The following is a 17,895-nucleotide window of genomic DNA, read 5'->3' as shown; positions in this document are numbered from 1 at the left end:
GGAAATATTATGTTTGGTAAGCATTACTTTTAACCTATGAACTTACTAAGCTTCAATAAGCTTACTTGTGTGTGTTTAATATTTTTATGTAGATTGACTTGAAGTGAAGTGGGTAGATCGGATCAACACAACAAAGCACACTATCCAGATCAATTCGGTAGCTTTTGTTTTATGTTTGAAGATTTATATGGCATGTATAGAGTTTGAATGAATTGAAGTAAAGATGTTATAAACTAGTTAACAATATTTGTACTAAAATAGTTTTCGGTAAGTAGCAGTAGTTTGACTTTGAAAAATCACTAAAAATAGTATAAATGGAATTAAATAATTAATAAATTATGGAATCGAATCTCGATGAGTCTATTTTCATATGGAAGAAACAAAACAGGTATATGAGCTATATTTTATGAGATGTTTAAATTTTTGTGAAACAGGGCCAGAGCAATTTCTGGATCCCCTGTTCTGAATTTGGAAATTCACCATAAATTTTACAAAGATAATTAGAAGTCATACTTTATATGTACAGATTCCTTATTGAGTCTAGTTTTATTAGAGACAAACGGCATAGTCATTGAAGCTCTGTACAGAGAGATATCTAATTCGTAATACACAAAGGTCAGAGTAGTCAAACCCTGAAACAGGGGAGATTTTAAATAATAAACTGTACTAATTGGCTTGACCAAAAATTCTAGAAAAAAATTGGTAAGTAGATATATGAGTATAAATTCAGAGAAAATTTACGGATTTGGATTTCGAGTTTTATAACTCGAGATATGAATTATTTAGAAACTATGACACAGTTGGACAGCTTGTCTGGAAAGTGTGATATAAATTGTTTGAATTTGTTTAAGTGCTCAAATAAGTTTAGTAATGCCTCGTGCTCGACTCCGGCGACGGTCTCGGGTAAAGGGGGCGTTACAATACCAATCAAGATAAGAGTTTGAGATAAAACTAAATGAATAAATAGATTATGAGGAAAACATTTGAATGAATTCTTATCATGCTGAGAATATAAAACAAAGTGTCAAATAATTGATGGCTATTTATATATACGTCTATTTGTTGACTTAAAAGGTAGAGTAAAATAGAGAGAGGCTTACATGTGCGTTCTAGAAATTACTTTTGACTATTTTATTATGCTTATGTAATTAATTTAACTATTGTTGATTTGAAAAGTAGGTTGATAGGATTCACTTTGATGTATAAAGGTGAGGTTGCAATTAGAGAGTGTAAACATTGAGCTTAAATTATGCTTAAATTATCTTCTTTTTACTATGATTATCATGGAAGAATAGTTCTTTAGGTAAGGCTTCATTGACGTATATTAATGTGAACTATCTTACCAATTAAGCTGGGCAAGTCAACCTTTTATTGTTACAATTGCATCCATGGTGATTGTAATGGCCTAAATTCAAAGTTATCGGAACAGTGATTTCGTAACCACAAATCCGATTTAAAGAGAAATTTATTTCAATATTTTTGCATGAAAATTGATATGATAGGAAAATCGTATGAAAATATTGATAGAAAAATTTTACCGATTTAGTGGTTAGTTAGAAAAAGAAATTATTGAAGAAATTAGGTAAAAACAAGGTATCGGGACCTCTATCTCATAAAACCGAGTCGAAAATAATTTTATAAATATTTATGAAATGTTAGTAATGTGGTATTAAAATTTCGTTAGGAAATTTTAATGTTTGGGTAGTCAATTAAATGAAAAGAACTAAATTGTAATAGGTGTAAAAGTTGCTAGAATGATTAAATAGCTTAAGAGTCTAATGAGAAAGGATTTAAAAGGAAATTAGATCCAAAATTTATTATGGCTGGACGCCAAGGGCATGAAATCAGCAGGAAAATTGATAAATTAAGGGCAAAATTGAAATATTACAAAATTAACTAAATAAAACTAGGACTAAATAGGAAATATCTAGATTTCTCTTCATTTCTCTTCAATTCCAGCAGCTAAAAACGCCATAGGAGGATTCTATAAGCTGGTATTTCATAATTTTTGCACCAAGTGAGTTAATCCTTGCCTTTATCTCGTAATTTTTGTGTTTCTAAGACTTTTACAACTAGGTCCTACTATTCAATTCATTAGTTTTTGATTTCATGGATGAAATTGAAAGTCACCACGGTTGAGTGCTGTAATTTTATGATGAAATAGAATGAAATTAAAGCTTTAATTTGTTTATGAGATGATTTTATTAGGTAATTTCAATAGAAATTTTTAGGACCTAATTGTGAAAATGCTTGGAATTAAAGTCTATTGCTGAAATTATGATTTCTAAAGGCTGTAAAATAGTTTAAGGTGATAGAATACAATGTTAATTGAGAAAAATCAGCTCAATTGAGAGGCTAATTGAGTAGGGATGAAATTATCATTTATTAAAAGCTTAGGGGAAAAATGGTAATAAACAGCTTGCACAAAAACAGTTTGGACAGCAGCAGTAGACTAACTTTGAAAAATCACCATAAATTGTAGAAATCTAATTAGAAGATGAAAAAAATATGGAATTAAATCTTATTGAGTCTAGTTTCTCATAGAAGAAATAGTGTAAGCAATGGATTTGTAAATTTTTAGATATAATGAATTTTGTGAGACAAGGTCAGAATGAATTCGGGTTCCCCTGTTCTGACTTTGAAAAATCATAAAAAATTGAATAAAAATAATTAGGGGCTTAAATTTATAGGTATAGAATCCTGAATGAGTCTATTTTTAATAGAAACAAACAAAAACATCATTTGAATCCTGTATGAAGAGATAATTAATTTTTAGTGAAGAAGGGTCAGAACTATCAGACAGCAGAACAGGGGTGACTTTAAAGAATAAACTGTACTTATTGGATAAACCAAAAATTCTGAAAATTTTATGGTAAGAAAATATATGAGTCTAGTTTCAGGGAAAATTAACGGATCTTAATTTGGATTTCTGTATCTTGATTTATAAATAATTTAGTAACTATGACTCAAATAGACAGCTTTGAATAAACTATAAATAATAATAGTTGAATTATAAAGAATGTTGCATATGAACATGAAATGTATTAAATTGATAATTAAATTTATTTATTTAGATCTAGAAGATTCAAATATGAAGCTAGATCGAGGAAAGGAAAAAGTTCGGGATTAGTAGATTTTTTTTTGTTTACAAACAAGTATCAAGGTAAGTTCGTGTAACTTGAATTATATTCTTAAATTGCTTGAGATTGTATGTTATTGATGTGAATATGATTTGAATGTTCATTGTATGAAAAGTAATGAAACATTGATATATTTGATAAAATGGGAAGAAATCCCGTTTAAATGAAAGGAAAATTCGATGGATCTCTGAAAAGGAATTGACGGTAAAAAGGATCTAGCCCTGACGGGTGATCCTATCCTGATATAGCCCTCCCGAAGAATATGTGTAAAATGGATTTAGCCGGACGGGTAATCCGAATTAGGGTCTGAATTTAGCTTTGACTGGTAATTGATTCAAGCTCATTAGAGTAATTGTCGTTGTAGGGGATTTAGCTTTGGGTAGTAATCGGACAATATTCTATGAGTTTATATTGCAGGGGATTTAGCCTGGACTGGTAATCCCGCTGCAAGGTTGAGGTTCGCGGGAGTGTGCTCTCTAAAATGGAAATGTGCGCACATGAATAAGAATTGACGGGCTCGGAAATGTACACTAAAAGTGTACCTCTGAAAATCCATTGAAATTCCGATAAATTCAACGGGATAAATATGGAAAAAAAATAACAAGGAAATGGAAATTATGATATTGATGCATAGTATATATTATTGGTACATGGAAATTATTATACTAACTTGAATGTTGAGTTTGTGCATATTAGGGTAATAATGCATTGAATGGATATGTGAATGTTTATTGTATTGTATTGAAAATATTAGGTAAGTATAATTCTTGTTACATGAGCTTACTAAGCACGAAGTACTTACCCTGTTTCTTTTTGCCCTGTTTTGTAGTGTTAAGAGCTCGGAGGTCAGATTTGGTCGGAGACACATCACACTATCAACCTCAGGATTTCGGTATATAAAGAAACTTTATTTTGGAAATCAATGGCATGTATAAGCTAATAAAGTAAATGTTAACGTGAAATGAATGTAAAGTTAGCCATTAGTATGGTTAACAAACCTGGTTTTGGGTATGTGATGATGTTATTTTATAAATATGCATGAATTTATCTTGAAAATATGTTGAATTGGATTGGTTGATGTGGATTGTCTTTGGTTTAAAATTTCAGGGAAGGTTAGATATCTATAAAGGGTTTTATTGAGTTAAAAAAAAATTTAATTCGTAAACTCCGGTAATACTTCGTACCCTATTTCGGCAATGAATACGGGTAGGGGTATTATAGTGATTACCACCAGGGGTGTATAAACTTCGGTTAAAACTAAATTAACCAACCGAGCCAATCTAATTCGGTTAATCGGTTAGTTAACTGATCTAGTTCGGTTGGAAGTCAATTAAATGTTTTTTGAAATTTTAATTAGCAGTTAATTCAGTTCGAAATTAGATAATTAACTGAATTAACCGAAATTAATAAATAATGTTATAAATTATATGTATTAGGCTATTATTAATTCAGTTAATTCGGTCAAATAAACATTATCAATTTTTTTTATATGTTTTATACTTGTTTTAACAAAAAAAACCATATAAATTTTGGTTAATTTGGTTAACTGACCGAATTAACAAAATATTTCGGTTCGGTTAACGATTAAAAGATTAAAAAGTTCAATTAATTCGATTAATACTAGTTCGGTTCAATTAACCGTTTGAACACGCTTAATTACCACTACATATTATCAGGCATAATTTTATTTGTTATCAGAGCATAAACTTAATTTAATTGGTGAAGATTTTGAGTATGGTAATTCACAATGGAGACTATAAAAGAAAAGGCTCAACCACACATCCGCCCCTACAAGATGGGTTAAATTGCTTTTATTAAAACGTTTGGATGCACGAAAAATTATGCCAACTAGATAAGATCCTATTCAGTTTAATGAAAGAATCCCAAAACTTGAAATAATTCGGACAATTAAAAAAAGAAGAAGGAAGAACCGCAGTCAAACTTGTGCTAAAGATGAAGATAACTCTTACTGATGGTGACAATGATGATGATGATTATACTCAAATTAAATATAAAGAGATGTTAGACAAATGGTCAATGTAAATGAAAGATTAAGTGGAGAAATTTTGAGTCTCTAAGGAAAAAAAAAATTATGAAACTTGTCAAACTTATTGATGAGGAAAAAAAACACTTAGTAAAACACAAAATTGAATTGGATGCAGTAAAATCCGTCCTTAGAAAACTAGACATTATAGGTAAGAAGCTGAATGAAATATTGATAGCAGGAAAACGGGATCTAAGTCATACTAGACTAAGGATCTTTTTAGATAGCTGATGTGTCTATTTACAGTCAGTGTAAAAATAATAATAATAATAAAATTAAATATTATAATAATATTATAACGTAAAATAAAAAAAAAATAAACACGTTGCACTAAAAATAAATGTCTATACAAAAGGATACTAAAATATTCTAGGTGGATGTTCTACACCAAACAGCCCTTCTTTTTCGTAAAGGCAAGCACTATCGCAATTACAGTTGAAGATCAACACAAGAAAGTAAATCCAAATGGAAACACCAACCTGGCCCAAAAGGAGATGATGCCTATTTGACATTTTTTGTTGTGAGTTTGGCCTTAAGCTTCGATGTTACAAGATATTGAATATTTTATTATCATGGATATTGGAATTATAATGCCTATAATTTAACAGTGCATGTCTTTCACATTTATTTTTAGTAAATATGAAGAATATTATTAGTATAATGTTTAAACTAAGAACTAAAAAATAATTTTATTAATAATATTAATTAAAAATATTAAAATTACTTTAAATATAATTCTAATGGAGAAAAAAATATTAATCAGCACTTATAACATATGAATTATTTATTTTGGAACTTAAACTAACATTATTATTTAATGCATTTAAAATATAACTAATTTTTGATATTGATTTTTCAAAAATCAGAACAATCTTATCTTTAATAATGATTACTAAGGTTAGTTATATGAAATAAAAATATTTTATTGAATAATAAAAATAATTAAACACGTGTAATTCAAATGATAAAAAAACTAGTTAAATATTAAAATGAATAAATTAATTTAGAATTTATATTTAATGAAAAGAAAAACTTAAAAATTTAAATAAACTAAAATATTTTATTAATTTTAGGTATACACTAGCAGGTTGAATGTGTGACACCTATTATATTTATTTATATAAAAAAATTAAATTTTTTACCACACTTATAATACATGGTTAAATTTACTTGTGGAATCTAAAAACTTCATTAAGTAATGTATCAAATAATTTTTCTTTTGATATTATATTAATTTATTTATTAATTTTAGTTATTAAAATAAACTATCTTATTATTTTAAATTAAAATTAAACAGCAAAATTCAATAAAAATCAAATTTTAGTTACAATTCAATCAAACAAAAGTAAATTGGTAAATTTAAAAATTCAATAGAAAGGGGCAAATTTAGCCTTTTTTTTTTCAAATGTATAATGTCAAATAATAGTGATAAATTCCAAATAAAGTGAATTTTTCAAATTGCCCCCTTAATGTTTGTCAACAAATTGAGTTCAAAAACTTCAATTAGATGATAAGTCGGGGGACAAAACAGATCAAAATAAGAAAATATTGCACTAACCGTAACATTATGAATTGAATGAAACTACATTCATTTAAAAAAAAAAAAAAACAGCTTCATCAACACACATCCTCCATTTATACAATGGAAGTCCACAAAACATACCGGTTGTCATTGGTTTCCATACTCTCTATTCATTTAGACAAGTAAAGATTCAACACCAACCCAACTATTATCCCTATCACTCCCACAATGGCTGCGAACTTGAACGAGAAACCCGGATCATTCCTTCGTTGTCTTCGCCTCTTCAAAAGGTCCTGTTCCAATAAAAAAACAACGATCGTTTCACTAAAGCTGTATGATACATACACACACACACACTAAAAAGCTATAATTATGATTGCATTTTACAGTTTCGGATTGGGAAGAGACACGGATAGATAAGAACGACCATAAGCCAGTCCATTTATAATCACAGTTATGAATCAACTACTTATGGTACCTTTACATTGGTTTTCTGTCAACATACCACTTCTTGCTGCAGATGCAGTGTTTGCCGGACCGCGGCATCTCGATCTTCCTTCAGCTGCTGCAAGGTCTAATTCATGGATAGGGAAAGGAAATTTAAAAGATGGAGGGAAAGAAATTGGATTCCGGGTTTGCATTTTCGAGTTAGCTTCACCGGAAAGGCAAAATGGCAAAATATAACAAGAAGTTAACATCATGTATTGCAATAGCTAACTGAAACCATGTGTTTGTACAAATCATACGAGAATATCGGAATCATTTGCTCATGGTAACCGGACAAAATTAACGGAAATGAGTTGATGCAGTGCATATCGATATGCCTACTTCACTCGGGCTTCGAGTATTCATTTGCAAATTCCAGATAATCTGATCAGAAGGTTTGATATGTATGCATAATATTTTTTCCTTGAGTCACAAGGCAGAGGAGTTAAACTCTTAAGGTACCAATTGAACCTTTTACTAAAAGCCTCAACGCCAAACCAACCCCTTCCATCGAAGGAATATAAATAAAGACAAAACAAAGCAGATGACCAACAAAACTTACAGAGTTTGAATCAGAGCTTCCTTCGTCTCCAGAATTCCCTTGAGCCGAAGGAGATATATATTGAACTTTAAGCTTGCACTCCCTTATATCCTTAGAACTTTCTTTATTGAACTGGATTCAAAGGCAAAAAATGTCACATTCCAAAAATCAAATTTTGTTTTTAATATGAAGAGATTATTCTCAACGTCAGCATTCTTACAGTATCGGCGGGTAAGTCATCGACATCGGTATTTGGAGGCACAATAGTACTCTGCAGCAGAAATTTGTCTTTGCATTGCATGTCTGGTGGATATTCCCGTTGCGCTTGGAGAGTAACTGGTAATCAATGAAATCAGTGTCATACATACTGGAATCTCAATGAACTAACAGAATAATGGCAAAGCTGGATCAGCTCTTAAACCCGAAACTAACCTGTGCGTTCGAATTCCATCAAGGGTTTCGTACTTTTACAAGATATTAAGTCGTTTGGAAAGATTGGAGTATAAGTAGTGTACCTCTGATGAGACATGAGTCCCCAGGCTGTAAAACGCTGGTGTTCGGTCGGACGAAGTACTTCTTGGGTGAAGTTGTTTTAACCTAACATGATAATGGGGATTGAAGAATATATATATACACATAACATGATGTTCATACATACCTTAAATGCAACATGATTCTCTGTGTTGTTCACCACCTTAAGATCACAAAAACTTTGTTTTTCAAGCTCAACTGAAAAACATGAATCACAACATAGCCAAAAGTCAATTAAAATCCTTCTTTTTTAAAAAAAAAAAAAAAAGCTTTGAAGAATAAGCATGGTTAAACCCCATGGCAAACCTATTTGGTTCAAAATTAAATGTATAAAGACTACATTGCTAACTTTTATAGTAAAGGTACTAATTTGCTCCTAAGCCTATAATACAAGGACCCATACAAGAATTTAACCAATAAACATATACCGGAAAAAATGAGCATAAAAATATCCCAGAAAGATGTGAAAAACACCGGCCAATGACTGCCCATACTTTTTTTTCCCTTTTAATAACTTGATGACATGCCTATAGAATTGAATGATGAACTTTTCCACATACATCCAATGGGAATGTATACATGTCCATGCATGCATCAGAGTTCACATACATGATACATCATTCATGCATGCAAAATATACATAAACATATAAAAAAGATGGACTTACAAATGAACTTGAGGTCACTAGGATGAACGGAGATCAACTGCTTATCCTCACCAGCAGGCATGACTGGGCCACCCACTTTCACCCCAACACCACTTTGATCTTTTATCCTTTTTAACACTTTTAATATAAAAAAATAATTAATTAATAAACATTTAAATCGAAACCGCCCCAACAATGTTCCAGACACCAGAAAAGAAAAGAAAAGAAAAAGTAAATATTATAATGAACAAACAGAGCTATCAAAACCCGATTCTCAAATAGGGTTTTGCTACTTTTGTTTTGTGTTTCTGTTAAGAGAGAGAAATTTGGTTAATAAGAAACAGTGAAGTGGCAAGGAATTAGGAACAAACAGGTGGGGCAAAGCGCAACAAGCTCGGTCTAGATCTGAGGTTTCTTTCTTTTTTTTTATAGTGGGAAAAGGAGGAGTCACCCCAACTCGCCACCAACCTCGGAGCTACTCACCGTATTATATTTATATATGTTATGTTTGTATCTAAAAATAATAATTTATAACAGGCTTAATTTATGAACCATACCCTTTTAATATTAGATTTTTAATTTTTTTAAATAGTGACATTTAATCCATGATAAATACGAAAAATTATTGTATGAATTATTCTCACCATATTATTTATGTCCATTTTAAATTATTTATATACATTTCAACACTTTTTTCATATTATTAATACTTAATTTTGGTATCTTAAAACCTAAACCTCGAACCCTGAATTCTGAATTCTGAATTCTAAACGTGAACTTGAATCCAAATCCTAAACTCATAGTTCGGGTTTGGGGTTTGAGGTTTAAAATTTTAAGTTTAAGGTTTAAGTTTGAGTTTAGAGTTTGAGGTTTAGATTTTGAGATTCGAGGCTTATAGTTCAAGATTTTGAAATTAAGGTTTAAGATTCATGGTTCTATGTTCGAAATTCGGACTAAAAAATTACAAAAATTATGTATCAACGACATGAAAAATTTTTGTTAAAATGTCATTAAATAATTGGAAAGGAACTATAAATAATGTGGTGGGAATGATTCATAAAATAATTTCTTAATAAATAAGTTAGGTAATTTTTTTTACATATCTGATTTGATGAAATGGTATCTATTAAAAATTCAATTTACATATAAAATAGAAATAATTCAAATAAATTAATAAAAACAAGACTAAATATTTTAAAAATATTTATAAAAAATTCAATTTACATATAAAATAGAAATAATTCAAACAAATTAATAAAAACAAGACTAAAGATTTTAAAAATATTTATAAAAATCTAAATTTAAAATTTATAAATTAAAAATAATAAATTATTGAAAATTTTGAAAATTATTAAACAATTTAAAAAATTCAAAAGGATATATCTTCTACAGAATTCTAACAATTGTTTTTTTTCAAAGAAAAAAAGCTGAAAATATATATAGTTTCTAGAAAATGAATAAAAATAAATTGATATTTGGTTTATCCATGAGGTGAATAACTGATCAATACTAATCAACGGCCAGTTAATACTAATTAGCACTAATCTATTGTCCATCAACATCGGCCAACACCGTTCTACAATCACATTATTGATTACACAGATAAAAAGGCAAACACTTGCCCCATCCACATTCGATCAACATGTCAACCCTTTCACTATAATTTAAATTATACAAATAACCCTGTACGAAATAAAAGGTAAAGTATTTATTATGGTCATTAAACTATTCTCCTCGTTTTATTTTGATTATTGAATTTTTAATTTATTCTATCTTTTGTCACTGAGCATTAACAATTATTTAAAATTTGACAAAATTATTGACGTGAGTTTTTTTATTAGTCTAATAACACGTTTAGTCATTAATGTTTATAAAATTTATCGTTTTAATACAAATTATAAAAATTTAATAAATTTAACCTCCAACACAAAATTATAAAAATATATATATACAAAATTTACACTATGGATTTGAATTTGGTTGTGTTTCTGAATTGAAAATCGAATCATTTATCTGTTTAAGATTGGTTAATGCAGAAAATGCAACTTCTGTACCCTTACCTTAATCGTTTTGAAGAGCTTTATTAGGAAAAAAACATGCTGAAATTCCTTTCAATGATCACTTTGATAATACAATAATCAGAGTTAAAAAATAAAAAAATAAAAAACTTATCCATAATAAAATTCCAACAATTGGATGAAAACTATAATATTCCTATATCCCTAATTCCTAAGCCATACAATTTAAATTCGAATCAATTGTTTACATGAACATAAAAATGAATTAGAGTATCTACTTCCAGTGAAGTTATGAAGTTCAAAGTACTTATGTTGTGGCAAGCCACATCAGAGTTTACTTGTGTAGAACAAACCACTTAAAGCTAAACATACTTCTTATACAGCATATAGAAACAAATACATACAAAGGTATTTAACTGCAGACACCAACAATGAGGGCACTGTTATACGATTGGCTCTGCTTGCATCGAGTTGTTCCAGGAACCCATGTATGTTCCTCTCATATTGTAAACAACAGGATGTTTGCAGTAGGAAGTCTATCCCGATAGGCGATAAACAAAAACGATCAAAGCATAATATGATAAAAGTAAAAAATCATAATTTTACAAAATATTATCTTCTAAATATTAAGACTAAATTTTCTGAATTTTAGAAATTAAACTAATATGAAAAAATTTGTAAACATTGAAGACTAATTTATTAATTTTTATATTTAAGGTGAAATTAATAAGATATATAAATATTATAGCACTAAATTTTATTAATAGACTAATAAAAAAAGCCTTGTATTGTGACTAAAAGTTGTGATTTCAAATAATTTAATCACCAAAATAGACTAAATTAAAACGTGGTGAATAGTTAGTGACCATTTATGTAACATTCCTAAAATAAATGCATTAGCATAAAGATATTATAACTTTCTTGATTATTTTGAAATTCTTTTATTTCTGCTATTAATTATTACCTTGTTCTTTGTATTTAATATATTTTCTGCATTTCAACTTTTTTTCAGAATATTTTATCGATTTTATGATATTATATACATTGTATAAATATTAAATTGTAAAAAAAATTAACATTAAAAATTAGATTATATAACTAAATTACAAATATAAAAAGTATTATTAACTAGCCAAATTGGTCTATTCATGCTCCCACTCTCTAAAATTTGAACTTTCTACTTAACTCAGTCTAAAATATTAAAATCCAAATGAGAACATTATTCATTAAATACATCGTATAATTGGATTTTAATTTTAAATCAGACTTTAAATATTAAAATGTTACATATTGAGCTTTAATTTTTAATTCAGGCGATCAAATCTAATTAAATTCTTGAAACCAGAAACTAAATTTCAAAAGCTCAACATCCCGTCACCGGTCATTTCACCGCCAAAGCAAGCAGTGCAAAAGTATGAAATAATAGCAACAGGGAGAGCTTGACTGCAATTTAAGCTTCCCTTATACTTGCAGAACATAAAACAATCCTACCTTGAAGCCAGGAGAAAACTCGGAATCGTCAGTAAATAGAGGTTTAAAAAGATAAGATGAATGCCATGTCTCAAACTCCGACACGACCCTCTAAACCATCTTAACCTAAACCGAAACAAAACTGATGCCGCTACTTTTTGGTTGTAATAATGAAACTTGTGTTCTAATTTTAACCAAAAACAGTAAAACAAAAGAAATTAATAAGAAAAACAAAGTATGCATGCATGCATGTCAGGAAATGGGCAAAGTATCTAAAATTTACACTCAAAAACAGAAAAGCTTGTAGACTCCTGACTATTGAATAGATCACAATGCATTCCCATGAAAATGAAAACCATTGTGCAGATTGCAGCGGTGGGGTCTCACTTGCCACCCAATGAAGGGAAGTGCCCAGGATCTTCGATTGAGGGAGCTAACACACTGCTAGCTGTATTGCCTCCATATCCACCTCTAGGACCACGGCCACGGCCTCGACCACGCCCGGGTCCGTAGTACCTCTCCCCTTCAGCTGGCTTCAGAAACTCATTGATGCTAACAGACTATACACCAAAACAACATTCGTGCAAAGTTTTAATATGAGAAATACATCACCAGCACCAATAAGCAGAAGTTAATGCAGAGATATCACTCCACCCATATTCATCTAGTAATGAAAAAGGTTGAAAAAATCACATGATCATGCAACTAAATGACAATAAAAGAAAATTAAATGTACTCAAATGATTTTACAGTTTCGTTTTCAGTATTGCTTAGCAATCATTGCACGGTTAAACAGCAGAGAACTAGGCAAGGTCCTAATCAGTTACTATTAAAGTCTAAATTAGTTTAAACTCATTGTAGTGTCTGAGGCATAAAAGACAATGACTAGGACAACAAAGACAAAACAACCATACTCCATACACAAAGGAACCTGAGATTTGTTTAAATCAGAAGAATATGCTACAAAATTCAGAACCAAAATCCAGAGATGCATTCATGCTTCGTTATAACAAAACAGATTACCATACTTAATTGATCCCAATTAAATTAAAAAGGCAGATAGCAACGAGAAAGAAAAAGATAATGCCAAATCCATCCAAAAGCAGTTAATCAAAAATAACGTGACAAAATATGCACACCTTTTTGACTCTTTCTTCTTTATCAGCATCCTTGCGCTTGTCCTTTTCAGAACCCTAAAAATCAAAAGCTAAGTCAATACACTGGTAAAATTAAATAGACAAAAACCATATAAAACAAAAGAGGAAAGCTAAGAAAACTTACCAGTTTGATAAAAATGTCATCGTTGCTCTTCTTACTTGAAAGTTGTTGCATGGACTCAAACTCTTTGGTATCAACTTTTCTTTCTTCAGTCTTAAGGGCAAGCAAAGCTTTCCTCTTCTCCTCAACAATCTTCTCATATTCTTCCAGAGTCATCTCCTACAATAGAGGGAAGAAATATACACTAAAAATTAGAACTCGTCTTACTCATACTCAAGTCAGTGTTGTACATAGATATGCTAGTGTGAGTCTCATATATGGATATCATCTGAACAAGTTAGTTCAATTCATTCAAAGTTTTTTCCATTTACTAGGAAGGTCCTTGGATGGCCATATCTCCATACCATGTCTAAAACCGTGTGGGGCGAAGTGTTGGCCAAAAATGCTTCAAGAAAAAGGAAGACTCAGAACAACACAGATTACAACATTATAATCAAGCAAGACTTACTAAACCAGGTGAAGTCCAAACTAGATGATTAATTCAGTTCAAGGAAGTTATCATAATACATTCTGTTTACTCGCTTAACATTAACTAATCAAGGAGTAACAAATTGGAGAAAACAGTGAAAAAAATTTTGTTATTGCCTACGGAGGTACAAAAAAGAGACATTAACAGTGACTGAAAACTACCTTGTTTTCTGGCTCTTTCTCCTCAGCTTCATTTGCAGCATTCTCCTTGCCAGCATCCATGGCATCTTCCTCCCCAGACTGCTTCTCAATGCCAACATTCTTTTCATTCTCAGGGACATTCTCTTCGGCCTCCCTTATTTTGGGCAAGATAACAGATATATAAGCATATGAGCTTGCATCACACAAAAATATGTATATAGCATAATAACATAAGCTTTGTTGCACATGATGCTTAGTAGATTGGCAAAACAGATACTCACGGAGCAATTCCATCAGTAGGACTACCCCAATTACCACGTCCAGAACCATCACGTTTAAACTCATTCCTGGTTATTAATAAAGGTTGATAAACAATGTTATGCATGGTTAAAGAAAACAGCCATGAAAATTAAAATAATGCAAAAATACTTGCCCACGTCCTGTCCCACTACGGCGATCATACATCCTGCGAGGGCGCTCCCCCTCTCCAGATTCTCCATCATTAAAACCACCACGGTGTCCTCCACGGAAAGAACCTCGAGGCCCACCATATCCTCCACGCCTTTCAGTTTGCTTCCTTTCTTCTCCCTCTTCAGAAGGTCTGTACCCTCCTGAAAATGCATTGGAGTTATCATTGACATTGGAATCACGATTGAACCCTCTTCCACCATATCCACGGCCTCCTCCACGTCCAGCACCACGACCTCCACGTCCAGGATCATTCCTTGCCTCTCTCACTACATCAAAAGGCAAACATGGGGAAAAAGTATGCAAGATAAATGAGTAGCACACCACACTTCAATAATTAAATGTGCTTGTCAATAAACCAACAAAAGGGTAAACAAAAACTAAGAAAAAAGTTCAGCAATAAAACCATATCACCTAGACGAACAACATGAATGAGGTTCAACGTGATTTTCAAGCTAAACAAAAGAAATGAATGGCATTGATAAAATAATTTTACAGCAAGACAAATAGAATCAAAAGTTCCCCTAATTTTTTATGTTTTGCCTCATTTTCAATACCAAAACACATGCAACTTAGCGAATGACCTGACCAAAAGATTTGTTCTAATGACAGATAAAAACTAACAAATCTCCCAATCCTCTTAGATAAGTCTTCTATTTTGCTTCAATTTCAAATCAGACAAACAACCATATAAATCCCTGAACCAATCGCAACAAAGATACTCATGCAAACTACTGAAACAATACATAAAATCAAACACCCATAAATCTCATTTATTTACCATCAAACGAAAACTGGCAAACAAACAACAAGAAAGGAAACAAAAGTTACCAGCTTGAGCAGGAGGAGATGGCTTGGAAGGGAACTTAGCAGGCTTAGCCGGCTGAGCTTGAGCTGGGGCGGAAGCAGTAGCTTTCTTGGGCTTTTCAAGCTTCTGCTGCTCAGCAGCGGCAATAACCAAACTTGGGTCTTCGGTATCATCGTCCAAAAGATCGAAAGGGTTCGTGGTTGCCATTGGTTAAAAAAAATTGGATTATTGAAAATCTCTTAGCTTTTCTTTCTTTTTTAAGTGAAAAAAAGAAAACGAAATAGCAACCAGGAGAACCCTAGTGTATGATTAAAGCCATGGAAGTGAATATAAATGACAAAGGAAAAGATCTAGGCTTGGTGTTTGAGAGGTAAGAAAATGAAGAGACAATCGAGAGAGATCACAAAACCCTAGCCAATGCGGCAGAGAACTGAGATAGAGGCTAAACCTAATCTTAAAAACCCTATTGGTTTTGTTAATGTGTGGGCGGTTTCATTTTAGGATTTCTGCATTTCGATTGATGAATTGAGACGGGATGAAAGAGATTTCTTTAATAAATAAGAAATTGAGAAAGGAATTTAATAAATACTAAAATCCATATCAAACCTGTGGATAATAAAAAAAAAAAAAAAAAAGTCTTTTTATAAAAATAGTTCTTTTTTAAGTGAGTGGGTATTTATTTTTACAGAAAAAAATCTTAATTGATAGTTTTCCTTTTGAATGAGGTTTTATAAGAATGAAATTAATACAATCACAAAAATATCTTCAACCAATTATAATTAGAATGAAATTAATATGAATAACAACTAAGTTAAAATTTAAAATATATTCGGATAAGAAATAAGAACTATCTAATTTATTACAAGTACGAGTATATTAGAGAATAGGTTTGTTAATGTTAATTGTCATTTAGTTTGTTAGTCGATAGCTACAATAATTGTATTGTTTTTAGTTTATTAGCTACAGTTATTGAGGAAGTTAGTATAACATTTTTATTAGAACTAAATACACTCTATGACTACTATCAATCTTTGTATATAAGGTAAGCTCATCTCACTTGAGATATTAATGCTTTTATTAATAAAAAAAAGTATATTTTGTTTTTTCTCAATTTCATCATAAATCTCTTTGTGTGTTTTCTATTGTTTTTAGTTATGATTTCTTAAATACTTTGACATGGTATTAGAGCTAATTTTAAGTTATTAGATCAATAATTATGAAAATATTTATTCTTGTTGTTAAAGCAGCTTAGGTTATGTTTTGGTTGAGGAATGATTATTAGGGATGTTCAAACTTAGGTTAAAATTGAATTAACTAATTGAATCGATTTAATTTAGTTAATCGATCAATTAACAGATCTAATTCGATTGAAGGTTGATTAAAATATTTTTGAAATTTCAGTTAACGATTTATTCGGTTTCAAATCGGGTAAATAACCGAATTAACCAAATTTAATAGATAATATTATATATTATATTTATTAGGCTATTCTTGATTTAGTTAATTCGGTCAAATGAACATTATTAAATTTTTTGATATCTTTTATACTTGTTTTAATAAAAAATAAAACATATAAATTTTGGTTAACCAACGAATTAACCGATATTAAATTTAATAGTTAATTTAAAAAGCAAAATTAAATTATCAAAATATAATTATATTTAGTAATTAATTTTGTTAACATATTAAACAACTTTCTAATATAAATAAATTAAATACTTATAAAATATAATACTAAAAATTCAACATCTATATTTTCAATTCGCTAAACAACAACTAATTTAATGCTTCGTTCGAAAACAAGAATTTGAAATTTTGGAATTAAATTTTATTTATTATGTAAATAGCAAGAATTGAATACATATATTATGAATAAATTAGTTGAGATTCAATATAATATATATTAGAAAAATATAGAAATATGTATTTGTTAAGATTTTTAGTATTTATGATGTTATATGGATGTTTTATATTTTAAATAAATCACTTAAAATGATAATTAAAGAAGAAAATACAATATAAGTATGCAAGTTGTAAAAGATATTTAGTTAAATGATAAAGATGGATAAAAATTGAATTCTATGTATTGGTTTGATAGTTAAAATGTTCACCACTTTAGGTATGACTTAGTTCGAGTCATACTAGTTAGGTTATTGTTAAATTTTTATCCTCCTCTTATTAAAAAAAATAAAAACTGAAAACATAAATGATCCATGTAAAGTTAGAAAAAGAAAAACCCAAATACAACAACCCATAAAAATATAGGCTTTGGGACCCTTAAAGTTAAACAAAGTTTCTTCACTTATTTGGGCCTTCACAATTTTTCCATAAATC

General features: G+C 30.0%; 2 protein-coding genes and 1 long non-coding RNA gene across 4 annotated transcripts; 1 reads left to right on the top strand and 2 right to left on the bottom strand.

Annotated features, from left to right (window-relative positions):
• Nucleotides 1-3,065: 3,065 nt before the first annotated feature.
• LOC128280699 (uncharacterized) lies at nucleotides 3,066-4,173 on the top strand. Its single transcript, XR_008270819.1, has 2 exons — nucleotides 3,066-3,163; nucleotides 3,970-4,173. It is a non-coding gene; the product is annotated as an uncharacterized LOC128280699 (long non-coding RNA).
• Nucleotides 4,174-6,749: 2,576 nt separating this feature from the next.
• Nucleotides 6,750-9,408, bottom strand: LOC108456228 (vesicle-associated protein 2-1-like). Of its 2 annotated transcripts, none has more exons than XM_017754824.2 (7): nucleotides 8,932-9,408; nucleotides 8,392-8,462; nucleotides 8,249-8,330; nucleotides 7,954-8,069; nucleotides 7,755-7,865; nucleotides 7,212-7,280; nucleotides 6,750-6,999 (listed from the first exon to the last, which is right to left on the bottom strand). In XM_017754824.2, exons 1-7 carry the CDS (start codon nucleotides 8,990-8,992, stop codon nucleotides 6,877-6,879), a joined length of 633 nt encoding a protein of 210 aa, XP_017610313.1. In that variant the 5' UTR covers nucleotides 8,993-9,408; the 3' UTR covers nucleotides 6,750-6,876. The 2 variants fall into 2 exon arrangements, with proteins under 2 accessions (XP_017610313.1, XP_017610314.1); XM_017754825.2 differs by having other exon boundaries at nucleotides 6,875-6,999; nucleotides 7,185-7,280.
• Nucleotides 9,409-12,420: 3,012 nt separating this feature from the next.
• LOC108456966 (RGG repeats nuclear RNA binding protein A-like) lies at nucleotides 12,421-16,178 on the bottom strand. Its single transcript, XM_017755740.2, has 7 exons — nucleotides 15,585-16,178; nucleotides 14,719-15,022; nucleotides 14,567-14,632; nucleotides 14,307-14,439; nucleotides 13,680-13,835; nucleotides 13,538-13,591; nucleotides 12,421-12,958 (listed from the first exon to the last, which is right to left on the bottom strand). The coding sequence occupies exons 1-7, from the start codon at nucleotides 15,766-15,768 to the stop codon at nucleotides 12,782-12,784; spliced, it is 1,074 nt and encodes a 357-aa protein (XP_017611229.1). The 5' UTR covers nucleotides 15,769-16,178; the 3' UTR covers nucleotides 12,421-12,781.
• Nucleotides 16,179-17,895: the final 1,717 nt, after the last annotated feature.

This window comes from Gossypium arboreum, chromosome 9, assembly GCF_025698485.1.
Source record: "Gossypium arboreum isolate Shixiya-1 chromosome 9, ASM2569848v2, whole genome shotgun sequence".
In the NCBI taxonomy this organism is placed as follows: Eukaryota; Viridiplantae; Streptophyta; class Magnoliopsida; order Malvales; family Malvaceae; genus Gossypium; species Gossypium arboreum.
Note: the sequence above shows the minus strand (reverse complement) of the source record. Positions and strands in the feature narration are given on the sequence as shown.

What these genes read in the sequence shown, in the direction of transcription:
- LOC108456228 (XM_017754824.2), bottom strand. Translation starts at nt 8,992, where the DNA reads ATGCCTGCTGGTGAGGATAAGCAGTTGATCTCCGTTCATCCTAGTGAC. An exon ending in AGAATCATGTTGCATTTAAG is followed by an intron (nt 8,331 to 8,391) that starts GTATGTATGAAC and finishes TTATCATGTTAG; the next exon opens with GTTAAAACAACTTCACCCAA. An exon ending in GGACTCATGTCTCATCAGAG is followed by an intron (nt 8,070 to 8,248) that starts GTACACTACTTA and finishes ATTGATTACCAG; the next exon opens with TTACTCTCCAAGCGCAACGG.
- LOC108456966 (XM_017755740.2), bottom strand. Translation starts at nt 15,768, where the DNA reads ATGGCAACCACGAACCCTTTCGATCTTTTGGACGATGATACCGAAGAC. An exon ending in CCTACTGATGGAATTGCTCC is followed by an intron (nt 14,440 to 14,566) that starts GTGAGTATCTGT and finishes GCCCAAAATAAG; the next exon opens with GGAGGCCGAAGAGAATGTCC. An exon ending in AAGAAGAAAGAGTCAAAAAG is followed by an intron (nt 12,959 to 13,537) that starts GTGTGCATATTT and finishes TTTGGTGTATAG; the next exon opens with TCTGTTAGCATCAATGAGTT.